This window comes from Geotrypetes seraphini, chromosome 1, assembly GCF_902459505.1.
Source record: "Geotrypetes seraphini chromosome 1, aGeoSer1.1, whole genome shotgun sequence".
Classification (NCBI taxonomy): Eukaryota; Metazoa; Chordata; class Amphibia; order Gymnophiona; family Dermophiidae; genus Geotrypetes; species Geotrypetes seraphini.
The window spans coordinates 5,938,745-5,958,408 of NC_047084.1; the positions used below are offsets into that span (position 1 = coordinate 5,938,745).

General features: G+C 43.1%; 1 protein-coding gene across 8 annotated transcripts in view; it reads left to right on the plus strand.

Annotated features, from left to right (window-relative positions):
- Nucleotides 1-19,664, plus strand: part of KIAA0825 (KIAA0825 ortholog) — a 500,428-nt gene that overhangs the window by 198,943 nt on the left and 281,821 nt on the right. For all 8 annotated transcript variants that reach the window (XM_033917989.1, XM_033917815.1, XM_033918166.1 and 5 more), the window contains one exon: nt 12,943-13,102. In XM_033917989.1, the coding sequence (XP_033773880.1) occupies nt 12,943-13,102 (160 nt within the window). The remainder of the gene's footprint in view (nt 1-12,942; nt 13,103-19,664) is intronic.

A 19,664-nucleotide genomic window follows, 5' to 3' on the forward strand; every position in this document is an offset into this window, starting at 1 on the left:
CTTACCAAAAGTAGTCTTGGCCTTTTACGTCAATCAGGAAGTCCATTTACCCACTTTTCACCCTACGTGGTCTAAGGAAATGGATAAAGCATTGTATTTGCTGGATGTCAAGCAAGTGCTTCTCTGGTACCTTAAAATTACCAACGAGTTTCGCATTTTATGTGTGTGTGTGTGGGGGGGGTTAATTAGAATTTGTATAAATGTATATATAAGCGTACAAGATATGGGAATCCAAGAAAGAATAACATTCAACTTTAGTACAGTTTACCAAAAATCCCATCTAGCCCACATCATCGGGGGGAAAGGAAATATTGAGATTTGAATTTTGGATCATCTTTTTATTCTGACAAGTCATGCCAAGAAAGGGAGGCTAAAGCCTTGATTTTCAGAAGGATTAAAATGGCCATTTCCTCTGCGTATGTGGGCTGAGATATGCAGCCACCGATTGCATTGAAAGCGCACTCCACTAGAGGAGTCGCTACCTCATGTGCGGACACTCGGACTGTTTCACTTGAGGAAATCTGTAGAGCAGCTACTTGGTCTACCCCTCATTGTTTTACCAGGATCTATAGGGTGGATGTAGCAGCAAGGAAAGATGGTGCTTTTGGGTCCTCCGTTTTGAAGGCAGGCTCAGCGGGGCCGCTCTAAAATCCCGTGACTGCTTTGGTACGTCCCTAGCATTCGGAACCACTAGACACACTGCACTAGAAGGAAAGATTAGGTTCTTACCTTGATAATTTTCTTTTTTCTAAATGTATCTAGTGGTCCTGAAGCCCTGCCCTGTTAGTGGGCTTCGCGTGCCTTCTGCCTTAAGAATTCTCTGCCTCTCAGATGAACTGAGAGGATAAAAAAGGAAAACATTCAAGAATATAAAGTCTGGTTTAAGTCTCTGCTTGATAGCAGGACATGCATGTAGCTATGAGCTCTATATAAAATTAGCAATGGTTTCACACAGTTTTTTCTGTTTTCTATCAGTTGCTTGAATGTTATAATGTTAATGGATATGTTTGTTAAAGAGTAGAACTGAATTGTAGTGTTGGGGATTTTTCCCAGTTTTTCTACTTCGGTTATGTCTGTCATTACAGTGCTGCTTGATTGCTTTTGTACAAACTGAGGGGGTAGGAACAGCTCTCTGGGAAGGAGACGGAGTTTAAAAGATTATTGACAGCATTTTACAAGCAACTTGTGGGTGCAGATGCTTAACCCTAGTGTTCAAGACCACTAGAAAGAAAATTATCAAAGAACCTAATCTTTCTTTTTAAAAGCTTTTTAAATATTCTTTATTGATTTTCCAAATTTCAATAGTGCAGTACACAAATATATAAGATATAATAAGTCAATAAAAACACATTCAACTTACAAATATACATAACCAACCATTTTCTCCCACCCACCCACCCAATGATTATTCAATAAAACACAGAGACATAGATTTTCCCAAAAGCCTTACCCTATTCAAATTAATAATATCTTCCCATCCTCCACCCACCCACCCTGTGTACATACTCAAAGATCAAAATTAGGACAAAAATATCTCCCCCCACCCTTCCCTGGATGTGTATGAAAATAAACAAAAATTGATTCATAATCAAAGACCTACTATAATGAAGTAATGTAAGTTGTTAATGGGCCCCAAACCAATTTAAATAAATTATTGTGCCCCAAACTATCATAAGAACATAAGAAACGCCTTCACCGGATCAGGTCCATCTAGTCCGGCGATCCGCACACGCGGAGGCCCAGTTAGGTGCTCTCTGTTGGAGACCCGGATTTCCCGTATCCCCCGATATGATTTGAAAGAAGGTGTGCATCCAACTTGCGCTTGAAACCCTGAACACTAGTCTCTGCCAAAAGCTCCTCTGGGAGAGCATTCCAAGTGCTCACCACTCTCTGTGTGAAATAGAACTTCCTGACATTTGTCTTGAACCTGCTGCCACACAGTTTCAGGCTATGACCTCTTGTCCGTGTCACATCTGAAAATGTCAATAATGCTTCTTCCTGGTCTATTTTGTCAAATCCTTTTAATATTTTAAAAGTTTCTATCAAATCCCCTCTCAATCTTCTTTTTTCGAGGGTGAACAGCATTCATTTTTTTCATACCTATAGCTGGAGCACAGATTTGCCCACCAGAAGCATTTCTATTAATTTACTCTCCACAAAAGTCGGCCTAACTGGTCAAGCCGTCTCCTTACTTCCACTTATGTAAAGAAGGACATCATACACCCATGTTCAATATTCCAGGGCCATTCTTGATTCTAGAGAAGCAAAGAAAAGGTCAACCAGTGGAGACTCCAGAACTTCTTCAAGTTCCTTTAGGACCCTTGGATTTATGCCATTTGGTCCCATTGCTTTGGGCAACTTGTTTAGCTAGCTCCTCCCTATCACAGTCTATTTGTGTTTGCCTTCGGTGGTCCTATTCTTGACAGAACACAGAATAGAAATATTTGTTAAGCAATTCAACCTTATACCGCATATCAGGGGTGTTAAAGTCCCTCCTTGAGGGCCGCAATCCATTCGGGCTTTCAGGATTTCCCTAATGAATATGCATGAGATCTATTTGCATGTACTGCTTTCATTGTATGCTAATAGATCTCATGCATATTCATTGGGTAAATCCTGAAAACCCGACTGCATTGCAGTCCTCGAGGAGGGACTTTAACACCCCTGCCGTATATACTCGAATTTAAGTTGATCCAAATATAAGTTGAGACCCCCATTTTTCCCCACCAAAAGGAGGAAAAATGGTTGACTCGAATATAAGGCGGGGGCTTAAAATTCAAGTGCCAAGCCCCGCCAGGATCTGCACCTAGTGTCCCCTCCCTCACACCCTCCCCTGCCAGGCGCTGCACTCAATCCCCCTCCCTGCCAGGTTCTACACCCAGCCCCCCTCACTACTTGCCAAGTTCTGCACCCAGCCCCCTTCCTTCCCTGCCATGCAAAGCTCTGAACCCAGACTCCTTCCCTACCAGGCTCTGCACCCAGCCCCCTTCCCTCCCTGCCCTACCAAGCTATGCAGCCAGCCCCCATCCCAACTGGGCTCTGAACCCAGGCCCCTCACTACTTGCCAGGTTCTGCACCATGTCCAACCTTCCTGCCCTATAACCTCTTTCCCCTCTGGTGGTCTAGTGGTAGGTTGGGACAGGAGGGATCCCTCCTATCTCCTGTCCTAGCCGATAATAATTTTTTACACCCCCCTTGCCCTTCTGATCTCACTGCTTGCAGCCAGCGGAGCACAGGCATGCTTCTCGAGTCCCTCCCTGGCCCTGCGCTGCTCGCTGAATGGCTGCCGCCAGTTCTTGCGAGAACTGGCAACAGCCATTCAAGAAGTGGCACAGGGCTGGCCAGGAGTTTGAGTTCACTCCTGCATGCCTGTGCACTGCTGGCCGCAAGCCGCAAGATCAGAAGGAGGAGCGCAGGGCAGGAGTGCAGAAAGTTTGCTCTTGCCCATATACCGCTGGACCACCACGGATGTGAGAAAAGGTACATGGGGGAGGCCTGCATCAAGTCTGGGAGGGGGGGTCGGGTGATGTCCTGAATATAGGACGATACCCCAATTTTTGGGCCATTTTTTTGGCCCCAAAATCTCGTCCTATATTTGAGTATATAGGGCACTTATCTGCTTTTTCCCCTTTACCTTTGAGTTTCACAATGCCACATTTGCATAGTCTGCAGAAAGGGGAATTCTTTATTGTGCAGAATTACTCCAAGAGTAAAATGCACACATTTATTGTCATTTCTTATATACTGCTTATATCCTAAGCCATTTACTTTAATAGTAATCAGGTACTGTAAGTATTTTCATTATCTGTCCTAGAAGGCTAACAATTTAACTATAGTACCTGGGGGCAATAAAGGGTTAAGTGATTCACCCAGGGTCACAAGGAGCAGTGCTGGGATTGAACCCACAGCCTCAGAGTGCTGAGGCAGCAGTCCTAACCACTAAGTTACTCCTCCACTCCACTAGCATATATGTGTATATATGGAGAAATTAGGTCTTACCTGCTCATTTTCTTTCTTCTAGTCCTTCCAGACTGGCACAGATGGATGGGTTTATGCTTCTCTACCAGCAGGTGGAGACAGAGAATACACTGAAATTCTATCAGTGACTGCAACTTCTGCACCTGGGCCTCAGGAAGGAACACCAGACCAGTGTCAAAAAGAACTCTGAGGTACTTCAAACATTGAGATGGAGCCAACTGACTTTTGGAAAAGTTGACTACCCTGTCCAATGACTGCAGCAATTCCACGACATGAGCTGTGACTTGGGAGCTCTTCTAGAAGGACTTTGCTCAAATCAACCAATCATCCAGATAAGGATGAACCAAAATGCCCTCCTTGTACAAAGCCACTGCCACCACTACTATAATCTTGGTGAAGGTACACAGAGCCATTGCCAGACCAAATGTAAGCACACAAAACTGATAATACTTTCCCAAAATTACAAAGTGAAGGAATCGCTGATGAGTCCCGAATCCGGTTTTGAAGGTAGGCCTCTGTCAGGTCCAGAGAATTCAGAAACTCTCCGAGCTGAACAGCTAAGATCACAGACTTTAGGGTCTCCATATGAAAAGAAGGGACCTGGAGCACCTGGTTCACACCTTTTATATTCAAGATAGCATGAAAGGACCCTTCTCTCTTGGGCACCTCTAAGTAAATGGAGTACCTTCCAGTACAAATCTCTTGAAGGGGCAAAGCAATCACTGCCTTGAGCTCCACCAGCCTCTGAAGAGTCTGACGAGATGCCTGCATCTTCCAAGTGGACTGACAAAGGGAAGAGAGAAAAAGATCTGGCAAAGGCCAGTCGAACTTGAGAGCATACCCATCTTGAATCACTCCCAGGACCCACTGATCTGACGTTACCTCGGTCCACCCCCGGTAAAATTCCCGTAACTGGGCTCCCACCCGAACCAGGGAAAGGACCCGAACACCGTCATTGTGCAGGTCGAGAGAAGGAGTCCCATCTCCCCCAGCTTGCACCCCGAAAGGATTGCATACACTGGAAAAACTGACTCCTGGAGAAAGAATCTGCAGCAGAAACCATGCCAGGCCAATACCGCCGAAACTCACAAAGAAGACCTCAGCCCAATCCTTCTCTGCCAGATTACTGAAGTCTGTCCTCTGGTAACCGAAGCACCTTGGATTCACCTAAACTCTGCACAAACTTGTCCAAGTCCTCTCTAAAGAGAAAAGAACCCTTAAAGGGACATATGCTGAGCTTGAATTTGGAGGCTGAGTCCACTGACCAACCACTGAGCCACAAAGTGCATTTAGTAGCAACCCCTAAGGCCATAGGCTTAGCTGAAGCTCGCAACAAATCATACATGGCATCTGAAAATTAAGAAGAGCCGAGCTCAATCTTAGCAATCTCCTGATCCACCATAGACCAGTCATTGGACTCCCTATCCAACACATACTTGGCCCACCAGAAGCATGTTCTGGCCACCACAAATCACCGCCTAGAATGCCAAGGCAGCTACATCAAAACTCTGCTTAAGAAGAGATTCCATTTTCCAGTCCTGGGGGTCCTTCAGGGCCAAACTCTCCTCTCCCAGAACCGTATGCCACTTGGAAATGGCCAAAACCACTGTATCCACAACCAGAAGACGTAAGGAGTACCTGTCAAAATCAGGAATAAGATAAAGCCAGGATATAGACCGTGCCAGCCAAAAAAGGGCGTCTGGGGTCTTACAATGCATGTACACGATATCCCATATATCCTGATGCATGGGGAAAGAATAGGAGGCCATCTGAATCCCTCAAAGAAGAGGATCCACCACCGAGGGGCCTCCTTGCACTCATCCTCAAAACGCGACACACAGGACACCTGAAAGATGAGCTCCTGCAACTCCTCCTAGTGAAAAATACGCACCACTAAAGTGTCCTCCTCTGCGAGTGGCTTAGCCACCCGCATCATCCCCTCTGAGAGTCCTGCAGATTCCTGGAGAGACCCAGGTCCACATCGTCCTCCAAAGAGAGACGCTGCCACCAAGGTGGAAGTAGGGGTGTGGAGGAAGGGCTGGCATTGAAGAAAAGGACCCCCCAGACGAAGCCGAGACCACTGGGACATTCAAAGGACTACTGGTTGGGCCGTATACAAAATAAATAAAAAAATTACCAGCTGCATGCAGGCAGTATGCCTTGTACATAGTACAAAATCCGGGGAAAACCACACCAGCAGGACAGAATCACATTCAACCGCAGAGGAAGAGACCTGCACAACATGTTCCTGCCTCTCCAATCTAGGCGGGAGGTCAGCAGAAGACACCCAAAATGGCAGAGTTTCCTGCCAAAGAAATAAAGCCCACCGAAAAAGACTCTCCTGAGTTCGAAAATACTGAAGAGGCCTGAAAAGAACCAGCCACAAAAAGGGAATCCCCAGAAAACCCCAACCAAGGGAATCCCTAGTGCATCAGCAGCAAGGGAACCCGTGACAGCTGGGGTAGCCCCAGAACCTTTGGTGGTTGGGGAATTCCAGGCTTCCCCACTGCCCATGGCCAACTTTCCCTTCGTGGCCACTGGAGAATCCTTCCTGCCGGCATGTGAAACCAACCCCAATGAGGGTTCCCCATTATGCGGCCACGAGCTAAAACAACAAACGCCAGCCACATTGATATCTCAGTGGGAGCATACTCAGCACTTCTTAGGCCAACCTTCCCTTCAAACCGGCACTAATAATACTCAATGGCTCTGCCTTAGGTTTTTGGGGTTTTTTTTAAACTTTAAGTTTTAAAGTAGCAGATCCCATTGGCTCTTCAAGCTGTAGTCAGTGACCCCCCACTGGCTCTCCAAGCTGTAGTCAGAGACCAGAGGCAAGGCGTACAGCTGAGGCACCTCTAAATAAAAATTGGGGAGGTAAGGGAATGGGGGAGGGTCTTGGCTGCCTGAGTATGACACCCCTGAGGTTTAACGGACCCAAGCTCAGTCCGGACAAGAAAAGGCCCCTGCCTATCCTCTCCAACAATCCCTAACCAAAGGCCAAGAAAATAGAACAGGCTTACCACCTACACCTGCTGGAAACTGAGAACAGACTGATTCTAAGAAGGACTTCAAAGCCCACTTGTATTGATAGAATTCAGGGGGTTCTCAGTCTCCACCTCCACCAAATTATACTATAGAGCTGTGTAGATTCAAAGTGATCAAATCAGGAATGCAAAAAACTAGTATAATTAGTTTATTATCTCTTGAATTACAATCTTCAAAGAAAATATAGTCCCTGGGTGTTTCTGCCTGCCTCTCATAACAGTGTGAGTTCACACCAAGTATCCTACTGTATGTTTCTGTGTAAATTTGTGGAAGCATGTGTCCTACTGTCTCTCTTGTCTCCTATATTTGAGTCTAACTTTCTGAAACAGATGAAACTTGCTGTGATCTTATCAGCTTGCAGAACTAGCACTGTAGTTCTTAGACTGTTTTTTGTTACACTGATTAATAATTATACTTTGAATAATAAAGGCAGAGTTACATATTGTGGTTTTATTTGCAGGTGAATACAAGTCTAGTAATATTCTGATTGTTAGTAATTCACATTAGGGGTTATTTTATAACATGGCATTTATGTAAAAGCTAGCCATAGAATAGGTGCTTTTTTTCTATGTGCTGTTATAAAATAGACACAGAAAAATCCCAAATAGCACTCAAATCCTCAAGCACAAATTTGCACCTGCTCTAAAGAAAGTGCAAATGTATGGATGTACTTGATGAGCTTGATTTAATAACAGGATGTCTATGTAAGAAGTCCAATAAGTACTTTTAAAAATAAAAACAACAGGTGCCTTTATGAAATAGATTTCCAGATCCAGCCCAAATAGTGCACACATTTACACTTATTCCCCCCCCCAAAAAAAAAAATAAAAAAATTGCAGATTAGTGCATGTATTTTGTGCATATACCCCAAGTATATTATAAAATGCACAGTTTAATGGGACAGAGTCAGCATGGATTCAGCCAAGGAAATTCTTGCCTCACCAATTTGTTTTATTTCTTTGAATGCATGAATAAACATGTAAATAAAGATGGGTCGATTTATGTAGTTTATCTAGATTTTCAGAAAGCTTTTGACAAAGTTTCTCATGAGAGACTCCTGAGAAAATTAAAAAGTCAAAGTTCTGTTGTGGATTAGGAATTGGTTATTGGACAGAAAACAGAGGGTAGGGTTAAATGGCCATTTTTCTCAATGGAGGAGGGTGAATAGTAGAGTGCCACAGTGATCTGTACTAGGATCATTCTGTTTGTGCAATCTGAGGCACATTGGGAAAAAAATAATCCAAATTATAGTTACCTGATTCCAGGGTCCACTTTAGGAGTCAGCACCCAATTATATGATGTAGGTATCATTGTAGACAATACACTGAAATATTTTGCCTAGTGTGTGGCAGCAGCCAAAAAGCAAACGGTATGCCAAAAATTATTAGTGAAATGGTGTGGCCATGTTAGTCCACAATATGTAGAAATAAAACAAAAAGGAAAAATTACGTTTTTATTGGACTAATTTAATGTAGTTTATGATTAGCTTTCAAAGGTAACCCCTTCTTTTTCAGATCAGCTGATCTGAGGAAGAAGGGGTTACCTTCTAGAGCTAATCAATGGTTAGCACAGTGGTTAAAGCTACAGTCTCCGCACCCTGAGTTTATGGGTTCAAACCCATGCTGCTCTTCTGACCCTGAACAAGTCACATAATCCCCCATTGCCCAGATACATTAGATAGACTGTGAGCCAGCTGGGATAGACAAGGAAAAATGTTTGAATATCTGAATAAATTAATGTTAACCATTCTGAGCTCTCCTGGGAGAACAGTATAGAAAATTGCATAAATAAATACAGTGGAACCTCGGTTTGCGAGTGTTTTGCAAGATGAGCAAAACACTCAGCAAAAGTTTGTCTCACAAACCGAGCACCGCCCCGATAAATGAGCACTCGGCAATGGTGGCCCAGGGGTGGGTACCTGCCTGTGGGTGCTGCAGCGCTTTCAGCTTGGTGGCTTCCTTCCCTCGAGGTCCCTGTGCGGCTGCCCTCCCGCTTCGGCCGATGCCTCTGTCGTCCACCTGCGCCTCCCGCTTCTTATTCAAGCCGGCTGCCATCCTGCAGAAGCATGCGCAGGACCTCTCAACTCCCAAGTCAAGCCGGCGCCGTCCCGACAACATGCTCGCCACGTACAAGCACTTTGATTGTGGAATGAATCTTCTGAGTTTGCATTATGGCCTATGGGGAACTTTGCTTTGATATACAAGTGCTTTGGCTTACGAGCATGCTTCTGGAACAAATTATGCTCGTATACCAAGGTACCACTGTACTGCATTTCTTTGAAGGGGTGAATGAATATGTGGATAAAGGTGAGCCAGTTGATATTGTGTATTTGGATTTTCAAAAGGCATTTGACAAAGTACCACTTGAAAGACTTGAGGAAATTAGAGTGTCATGGGATAAGAGGTAATGTCCTATTATGGATTAGGAACTGGTTGAAAGAAAACAGAAAGTAGGTTTAAAGGGGTGTCAAAGTCGGTTCTCGAGGGCTGCAATCCAGTCAGGTTTTCAGGATTTCCCCAATGAATATGCATGAGATTTATTTGCATGCACTGCTTTCAATGCATATTCATTGGGGAAATCCTGAAAACCTGACTGGATTGCGGCCCTTGCGGGCTGACTTTGACACCTGTGCAGTTTAAATGGTCAATATTCTCAATGGAGAAGGGTAAATAATGGGGTTCAATCAATAGATAACTAAACAGACTAAGAGAGATCAATCTAATACCTCTCTTATTAAACTCTTAGAATTATTTATGAATAAATAGTGGGGCTCCCCAGGGGTCTTTTCTGGGACCACTGCTTTTTAACATTAAGGTGTTTTGTGGTATTACAGCAGTTACTGCATAGGTAGACCATTTATTAAGTGCTTTATGCAGCCGCTATGCAGTATTAGGCTATGGTAAAATGCACATGTGGTTTAATAAAAGGGCCCTCCAAAAGTGAAAAGTGAAGTATAAAGTATTCTATCTTACTAAACAGAAAATTATACTGAAGCCTCAAAATTATTTTGATTCCTCTTTAAGAAAAGAGATTCCAGAGCATTACTATTTCCTTTCATTACTATTTACTGTCTGTGTTCATGTTGCCATGCTGATTTTTCATTCTATGCATGAATACCCCCCAAAATGCTTTAATATATATTGTTGCTGTAATACCTTGTAGTAATGTGGGTAATGGTCAGGCTTGGGAGCATCAACAAACAAATCTGCACAGGAATTTGCAGGTAAAACACAATAGTTTATTATTATATTAAAGTAAGTACAGAAGCACGCTGCTTCATAGGCTTAATATTGGGCCAATGCAGTCTCTGTCAACTCAGTGATCAGTCTTATTACATAGGTCTGCCTTCTGGCTAGACCCAAATACAATGTGCAGTTCCAAACCACTCACAAACACACCCAAGTCTGGTTCGCACTTGGCAACTAGGTCTAGTTTCTTCACAAATAAATTAAGGCATGTCCTACCTTAGTAGCCTTTACCTGTAGACTACGACATCCTAAGCTTGAAGCTTCTTCTCTCTTACCAGTACTTCCCTTTCTGGTACTGTAGCCAGCTTGGGACACACTTGAAGGATTTCTTCCCTGGGGCCTCCCTGTTCTCTTCCCATTCTGGGATGTTAACTTCCTCCCTGCCTGAGCTCTGTCTTCCTGGCTAGGCAGACTAATTAACATATTTTTAATGCCTGGTAAGCAAAATGCTCTTAAGGGGGACTAAGGTTTGTCTAGGCACTTCCTCACATACCAGATACGATACTTCTTAAGCATGTTTTCAAAATGTCCCTATAAATACTATTAGAATCATTAATAAAAATAAGATGACAATTCTTAGGAATTTAATTGTTAAATTACTTGTTGATACTAATTACTTTTAGTTTGAATTGGGATGAAGTAAAGCCCTGCAGTCAGGAATTATTGCTGGCTTTTACAAAGTCATGGTAGAGTTTTCTGCCATGGGCTGGCGAGGTAAATGCTCCGATGCTCATAGTTCCGGCCTGCAGTAGAAACCTCTACTGAGGCTTTGTAAAAGGGGACCTTTGATCTTTGGTTATTTATTTGGAGGTGACGTAATATTATGCATTCTTTAAAAGTATCTAAATTACATTTTCTGTGGGCATAAATTAGTTAAAAACAGCAACTATAAATTTCTGTGAGATTAATAAGAATTGCAGATTATATTTATAAAGGAGAGGAGTCCTAGTAACGTTAGACTTTTTCCATAGCTTAGTATTTCTTATGGAAAGCTGAAGCTACTGTTTTTTTTAAATCCATAACAGAATTTATTTCCCCCTGTTTTTAGTTTAGGTGCAATTTGACTTTGACTTGTATGTTAATTGTGAAAATAACAGCAGTGGAAAATTTGGCAGCTGTAATACTATTCATTAAAATAACCTTCACCTTGTTGTTTCACCCAAGCTGTAAACAGTCAACTTATATTTTAGAGAATACATAGCCCAAAAAGTAAAGAAATGTCCATCTTTGCAAAGTAATTTGTTGAGTTGAAGATTATTGTTTTTTTATCATGGTGACCCTGACTTGGCTGGCTGGGTGCATATACAGATTAAGATGAATGCAGTTATTCCTTGGCTGAGGTTTGCCTCTTTCAGGGCACATTTTCCCTAATGACATGATTGATAGGCTGTCCCAAATTCAGAGAGGAACTCATTAATCATAGCACTGACTGAATCCAATCATCTGCTTCACCTGCACAGTGATGGACAGGAAAGGATACAATTCGGGTGCTGACACTGATACACTTCTCTGTCAGAGGGCTTCAACTTTTTCAATGTCAACTTCAAAGAAGCTTGACTAGAAATACAGCTTTCACTTGGGCATAACTTCTACAGAGAAGCCTTTACTATATGCTTTTAATTCTGAAAAAAACATTTCTGTTGCAGTTTCAAACAATATAATATACTATAATGACCAAGTAGTTTTTGCTTCTTTTCAACAAAAAAGCAAGGTTACTGTTTAGGTTATTTTGAGTTATTTACTCTGCAGGACATTTTGAAGCTGTAGGTTGTAGAAGTACCAGCTTTAGCTTCTGTGTATTCTTTCAGGGAACCTTAAGGTCAATGGCAACAACTTTCAGCAAAGCATGCTGTGCAATTATGTTATTTTTAAATAATACACTCAAACTTACCATTACATTTTCCATTCAGACATACTGTATAAGCATTGAAAATTATTGGGTTTATGTCGTAATTATGATGAATTAAGTTAGAAAGTTTCAGAGAAATCATGGAATAAATGCAAAGAAGATGGTAGTGTTATATACTGGTGAACTGCGGGTATGATGCCTTCTGTGACAGAGAACAATTCAGTGTGTCTTAGCTCTGTGCTGTATTTCTGGCAACAGAAGACTAGGAGTAGTTAATGGTCAGTGACCACATTTAAAACTGGAAATGGCATTTCAGTAATACTCTGTTATATACTATGCTTGCACCCCTAGTCTGAATTAGCTTCAGTATGTGGCTGCTGCTAGGCAGTTACATTCAAATAGTCAGTCTGATATAGATAAGGAAAATAGAACTCAAGTACTAATAATAAAATTTTTTGCAACTGGGAGAATTTTCTGCTGGCTGAATAAATAAATTGTTTCCACAATGTTACATGTTTTATTGCCGTGATTATAACAATTTCTTCAGTAGTAATGAGGTGAAAACAACTTATAGATATAAGTCAAAATGCACAAAAGGAATGCTTGAAACTTCTGTTCATTTTTAAAACTGCTTTAAGATGTGGTTCATACTCCTGTTTTATTTTCCATTACAATTTCAGACAAACTCATTAACATATTTAAATAAACATTGTATTCTGGAATGTTGTAGGTTTAAAGCACAGGCTTTATGCTGACCTTTGAAATTTTTGGCTTTGATCATTACTCTGCATTAGTAGCATTTGTGTACATTCTTTTTTCTAGAGCTTTTACAACAGAAGAAGGTGGTGCAGCTTTTCTGAAGGGAAACAGTGTGCTTGAATTGACTGAGCAGAAAATAAGCATGATGGTCCTGGATATATGCCACAAACCAGGTGGCAGCAAGTACCTGAAGCAAATTTATCACATCATCCGACTCAATGAGGTAGTGAAACGGCCTTTTTATTGCACAATTAGGTGTGTATTGGCCTGAGGCAGTGTCTGCCAGCAGCTAAGGGTTAGTCAAGGAGAGTGATAATGCCTCTTAGTCCATACAAAAGCTGATACAGCATTGCAATAGAATTTATTCATTTTTTTTGAGGTTCTACATATATTCAGAAAAGATTACTTTGCAGGGGACTTTGTAAATTTATTTACAGTATTTGCCACCATTATTTATGATCTCCATAATAAGAACTTGTTTATGAGCATTCACTGATAACTAGTGCAGTATTTATAAGGTATTGGCCAAATATTGCTTGGGCTTCTGTTAAGAGATAACTTTGGAGGAGTTGTGATCTATGTAAGCCATGCAAGAATTTTGAATGGCCAGCACTGTTTCCTCTAATAGGCTTCATGGCTGCGCGACTGCACACCTCTTGATGAGAGGCCATCCTGGTTCACCGCATAGCTAGCACACAACAACTCTGCTCCTTCTGCCTCCCATTACCACCATCCTCTACTACTGAATTCCCAAATCAGTAGCAGCAGTAGCAAAACAAAATATAAATATTGCGAGACCAGTACCTAACCTCAACTGGCAGTCCTGCCCCCTTCGATGTAATTTCTTGTTCCAGGGCAGAGCCAGAAGCCATGGATAGGTATTGTACAGTTCCACAATGTTTGTATTTTGTTTTGTCGCTGCTGCTGGTTTTGGGAAGCAGAAGCAATGGTAGGGGTGTTGGGAAAGGAGGCAAATGCTAGATGGAAATGATGAATTGAGAGGGGAAAATGCTGGAAGAAAGTAGGGAGGATAGAGGGATCCATGCTGGATGGAATTGGGGAGAAGAGGCGGCAAATGCAGGAAGGAAGTGGGGAGGATAGAGGGATACATGCTGGATGGAAGTGGGGAGGCCAGAAGGGCACACACAATGGATGGAAGTGAGGGGGAGAACAAGAGGCACATGCTGGATGGAAGCGAGGAAAAAAAATGCTGAATGGAAGCTGGGAGGAAAAATGCTGGATGGAAGAGGATAGAGTTAGGGAGAGATTGGAGAATAAGATGTTGAGAACCATTTTCAATATGACATCTAAATCCAAGTTTGGACATTTTGTAGAAAACACACAAAAATCCAGTACCAAACATGCCCTTTTTCAAAACTGCAAAATGTCTACCTTGCTTTTTGACGACTACAGCTGTTTACCGATTGACGTCATGACAAACGTCATCACTTCAGGAGTGTGTTGCTTTTGCGGGGCTCCAGGGCATTTTAAATGCATTGGACGCCATTGTTTTTCACTTCCTCCAGCATTAGTCTGATTATGCTAAGTTTTGGCAGGTTGCACTCACTGAATGGACTAGCTACTTCCTTGTCTTACCAGCCTTTACTTGTCTACGCTCCTGACGAAGATTCCGAAACGGGTCTCTGTCGAGTGGCAACAGATCAATGGGACTCGGCTAAATTGTATCGTCTTAATGGTCATAGCTTTTCATTGATTTTATTGTACCACTAAACTAATTTTCATTGAGTTGATTTTTGATGAAATCATGATAGTTGGTGGGTTTTAAAACGCTCTAAATCCTTTTTCCTCCTGCTTTGAATTTACACCGAGCGTTTTTTTAGTCACTATTATTCCATTGATATTTGGAGTTTCAGAACATAATGATGTATGGGGCAGGGCTTATTTACACTTTAAGTCTGGTGTGAGTCACCCATGAGTTCCTGCCCGGGGCCAAATGTTGATTGAAGGGTTAGTTGTGCTAGGTACTGATGTCTTATTAATATTTAATTGATATTTGGAGGCTGGTGTCTGTTCTCATCGGGAGCTAAAAGCCATTGCCAATTGTTTTTTGTTTAGTTCATTTTTCAGATGTGCATCTATCTTTTAGAACCATTTTTGAAAAAAACATGTTCAAAAGAAAAATGCACAAAACCAGCCACTGGGATGTAGGAGGGGCAACATTTTTAGTAAACTGGCAACACAGACTTCCCATAAAAAGGCCCAGGTACACATCTCACCATAACCCCCTTATAGTGTATGGTGAGCCCTCCAAAATTCACCAAAAACCTACTGTACCCACCCATTAGCCCTTATACCTGCAGATGTCACCTACAAATAGGTGCAGTAGGACTTGGGTGTGTTGTAGAAGGCTCACAGATTCCATCATAAGTGTAGTAGAGTGGAATATGAGCCTGACTACACTGCCCACTAGGCTACTCCAGAAACCTTGTTCTGCTAGAACTGGCCATAACATCTGAAGCTATCAAACAAGCAGGTATGTACTGTTCCATTCACATCTTTAGGTTGTGTGAGGGGGCCAGTAACCCCTGGGTGAGTGTGTGTGAGTGGGGGGGGGGGGAGTAGGTAACGCCTTCATCCCTCCAGTGGTCATCTGGGCACCTTTCTGGCAGGTTCATTGTTAAAATAAAATTACCAGCACAAATCTTCTTAAGCTTTAGAAATCCTTCTCTTACACGCTATTATAGGCTATTATTCATTAAGAACATATACTGCATCTAAAGCCTAAAGAATACTTTGCTTGAACCTCAGAACACCACTCCAGTCTCACTACATTCATAGCCTTAAGCTTGACGTGTACGTTCCTCACTGGCTCACTTTTTAAAGTACAAATGCTTTAGAACTCTTTAAATTATTTTAAATAGCTTAAATTAGCTCAGCTTAAATCTCAATTTTAACTTTTACTTCATTATCTTAAATTTTTTAAGTACGTGGAGGGGCATAATCAAAAAAACCGTCTAAGTCCCTTTTTGGCCTAAGGCCTTAAACGTTGAAAGCAGAAGCAGGGAAAGTGTCCATAACCAAAACAAACGCCCTTGTTTTGATTATGGCCTGCCTCTACTTTCAGATATTTAAACGCTCAGCCAACCACTATGTGGTAAATTCAAAATTCCCGTGCTTAAGAAAAGATTGAAGAGCGCAGCTAACGGCTCCGCCAGGACATCTCTTAGTTCCCTGAGCACTCTGGGGTGCAGTTTATCTGGTCCCATGGCTTTGTTCACATTGAACCTTGATAGCTCTTGGTAGATGCTGCTGACGGTAAATTCAAAATTCCGGAACGGGTCTTCTGAGCTTTCCCTTGTCTGCAGCTGTGGACTGGATCCCAGTTCCTCACAGGTAAAGACTGCGCAGAAGTATTCATTGAGTAGTTCGGCTTTATCGGAGTCCGATTCTGCATAGTTACCGTCAGGTTTCCTTAGGCGCACTATCCCGTCTGTGTTCCTTTTTCTGTCACTAACATACCTGAAAAAGGATTTATCCCCTTTTTTAATATTCTTAGCTAAATTTTCTTCCATCCGGAGTTTGACATTTCTGACTGCTATTTTAACAGTTCTAGATTTCACCAGATAGGCTTCTTTAGCTTCCAGTCATTGTGATTGTTTGTAGGATGCAAATGCTCTTTTCTTCTGTTTTACGAGTTTCGAGATCTCTGCGGAGAACCACTGGGGTTTATTATTTCTCCGTCGTTTACTCGTTGGTTGCTTCCTGTAGGGTAGATTTTAGAGCTGACCACAGTACTTCCACACTATCTGTCGTGTTGTGTCCTGGTACTTGTTAGCCAGACTGCAAAAGCCTTATTGGAGTTTGGGGCCATCCCCTGGTGGCATTGCTCACCTACTGCTTGCAGGGATTTGAGCACAGGCTGTTCGGCATCCATAGGGGTATCAGAGGGCTGTGGTTTGCATCCCCCCCCCCCATTTTTGCATATCCACAGGGGTTGGAGGCTCAGACACCTGTCAGTCTGGCAGCCCAAAGTTTCAGCGCAGGAAGGATGCTCTATTTAAGGCAGTGATTTATTCTCTCAGATCCAGCTACCTTAGGGGCTGAGGTAGGCTGCAGCACATTGCCAGCACAGGTCACACAGTAAGTAAGGTTGTTAACAGCCTTAGAGAGACTTTTTTTTGGTGGGGGTCTGCAGATGGTATTTTTGAAGGTTGCTGCATGTTCCCTCATGTTCCCCCTCCTCTAAAATCCTAAAATTACTAGTTCTAAAGTTTCCTTTTACCATTTTTTGGCGCCAAAATGCTGTTGCTGTGGCCATCTTGGATTTCCTGATGTTTTTCAAAGTTCTCCAGAAGCTTCAAATCATATTGTTTTGTCTCAAAACTGGCAAGGAAGGAGTCCTCAGGCTTGTTTAACCCTAATTCATGCCATGTTTGCGCTGGGTGGGTTTCTGAAGAGAACCCTTGCACTATGTGCCATGTAGCATGTGAAGGGGGGGGAAGGATCGGCAGGAGCAGTCTGCTTAGCCTTCCCTTTGTTCTTTAGGGCCGAAGATTGGGTGGGAAGCCTGTTGGAGCAATTTTCCTTTCTGGACCCTGGAATGGCGGTTGAACTAAGTAGGGTGCAGAGGTTGCAGAGCCCAAGAGACAGAAGCTGGAGTCCTCTACAGGAGACTCAGCGCTGCCTAGTTTGGCTTTCTTTCCAGAATTTATTTGATGTGGAGAGCCTTTCAGGACAGCCGACCTTCCAAGAGGATGTCTGGCAGCGCTTCAGACAGCGCACAAGAAGGCAGGGGGCTCCTAGGGTGTATCTGCCTCACTGGCTGCAGCAAGCTAGGCTCTAGGGGCCTTTCTGAGGGTGATTCAGATGATCATGGGTCTCTTACTATGCCAATGCTGTCTCATGAAGTGCCCTTCCTGTCAGTGGATGCAGGGTCGCAGTCATGTACATTAGACCCTCTGGTGGCTCTTGATCCTGGGGATGATCGCATGGTTCTCCAGTTATTCCAGCCTTCATCTCTGTTGGAACTGATTACTGATTCGCTTCGGGAGTTAAACTTTGACTCCCAGCAGGTCCCTTCTGCTTCCTTCTCTATCATGGGTGGAGTGACAGCCCAATCTTCTACATTTCCCTGGCATCCTGACATTAATGTGTTGGTCATGGAGCATTAAGATGCTTTGGAAGGGTCCCTTAAATTTGTCAAGACTATGGCTTGGTTGTATCCCATGTTACCAGCTGTTCATTCAGCCCAAGGTGGATTCCGTGGTAGTGCAGGTTACAAAGTGCACCTCCCTGCCGAGCGATGGAGGTGTAGTATTAAAAGATATGTAGGATCGCAGAGTGGATGTGGTTCTTAAGAGGCTTTGGCTTTAGGAATTGAAGCAGCCACAGTGGCATCCTTTGTAACCCATGCCTTTCATATCAGGTTATGAAGTCTTGAGTTTGAGAACGATAGCAGGAGTGGAATACATGGCAGATGCTCTGTATGATATCATCAGAGTCATGCGCAAAGCTTCAGCTTATTTGATTTCAGCCCGCAGGATGCTCTGGATTAGGCAATGGGTTGGTGACTCCTCCTCCAAAGCTACTCTTAGCAGACTTCCCTTCAAAGAGCAAATGTTGTTTGGGAAAGGACTGGATGATCTCATGACCAGTATAACAGATCGTCATCCAAAATCTTTGCCCGACAGCAGACTCAGAACTTATAGAGGCTGAGAGCACTCTAATTTTCATGGCTCCAGGCATACTCAGCCATATTCAGGAGCTACTTCCCAGAAATCCTTCCAGGATTACAGACAGAGGTCTGCCAGATCCAGACACAACTAGGCCTCTGGTTCCCATCCTTCTTCATCTTCCAAAAAGACACAATGACACCAGGTCTGGAGTGGTCCCTCTCAAAATAGGGGGACAGCTCTTGGACTTTCTGCAGGCCTGGGCTCAAATATCTTGAGAATGCTGGGTTCTGGAAATCATCCATATTGGTTACAAGCTGGAATTCACTCAGCCCTTAATGGACTGGTTTGTGGAATACCCAGAGTGGCAACCAGAAATATTAGGCAGGGTGGAGGCCACAGTGAGAAGTTTGTTGGAGATTCAAGCCATAGAACCTGTGCTGCCCAAAGACTCGAGCTTAGGCAGATACTCCATATACTTCATCGTAACAAAGAAAGGCTCAGATGACTGGAGACTTATTCTGGATCTTACATTGATGCAGCTCTTAAGTTTCTGCACTTTCACATGGAAACAACCTGTTCTGTCATACTGGCAGTGGCTCCGGGGGAATTCCTGGTCTCTCTGGATCTGACAGACGCCTATTTGCATATTCCTGGACCAGAGAAAGTTTCTGAGGTTTTATGTTCTGGAAAACCATTATCAGTTCTCAGCCCTTCCCTTTGGCCTAGTGACTTCCCCTCACACTTTCACCAAGGTGTTGGTGGTAGTGGCAGCCCACCTGTGAAATGTGGGCTTACATCTGGATGACTGGCTGATCAGGATTCCATCATTTGCCGAAGGACAGCGAGCAGTGTCTGTGACCCAAGTTCTGGAGAGCCTGGGTTGGATTGTAAATTTCTGACTCCAACCCAGTCCCTACAATATCTGGGTATCTTGTTCAACATAGCAAATGACTGTGTCTATCTTCCAGAGGCACATAGGCAGAAGCTTTGCTCTCAAATAATGAGCTTGCTAGCTAAACTAGCTCTGTCAACGAGGCACTGTCTCCAAGTGATGGGTTCCATAGAGGTCACAATAGATGTGGATCCCTGGGCAAAAGCTCATATGCATCCTCTCAAAAATGTGTTGCTATTACATTGGCCTCCTCAGGT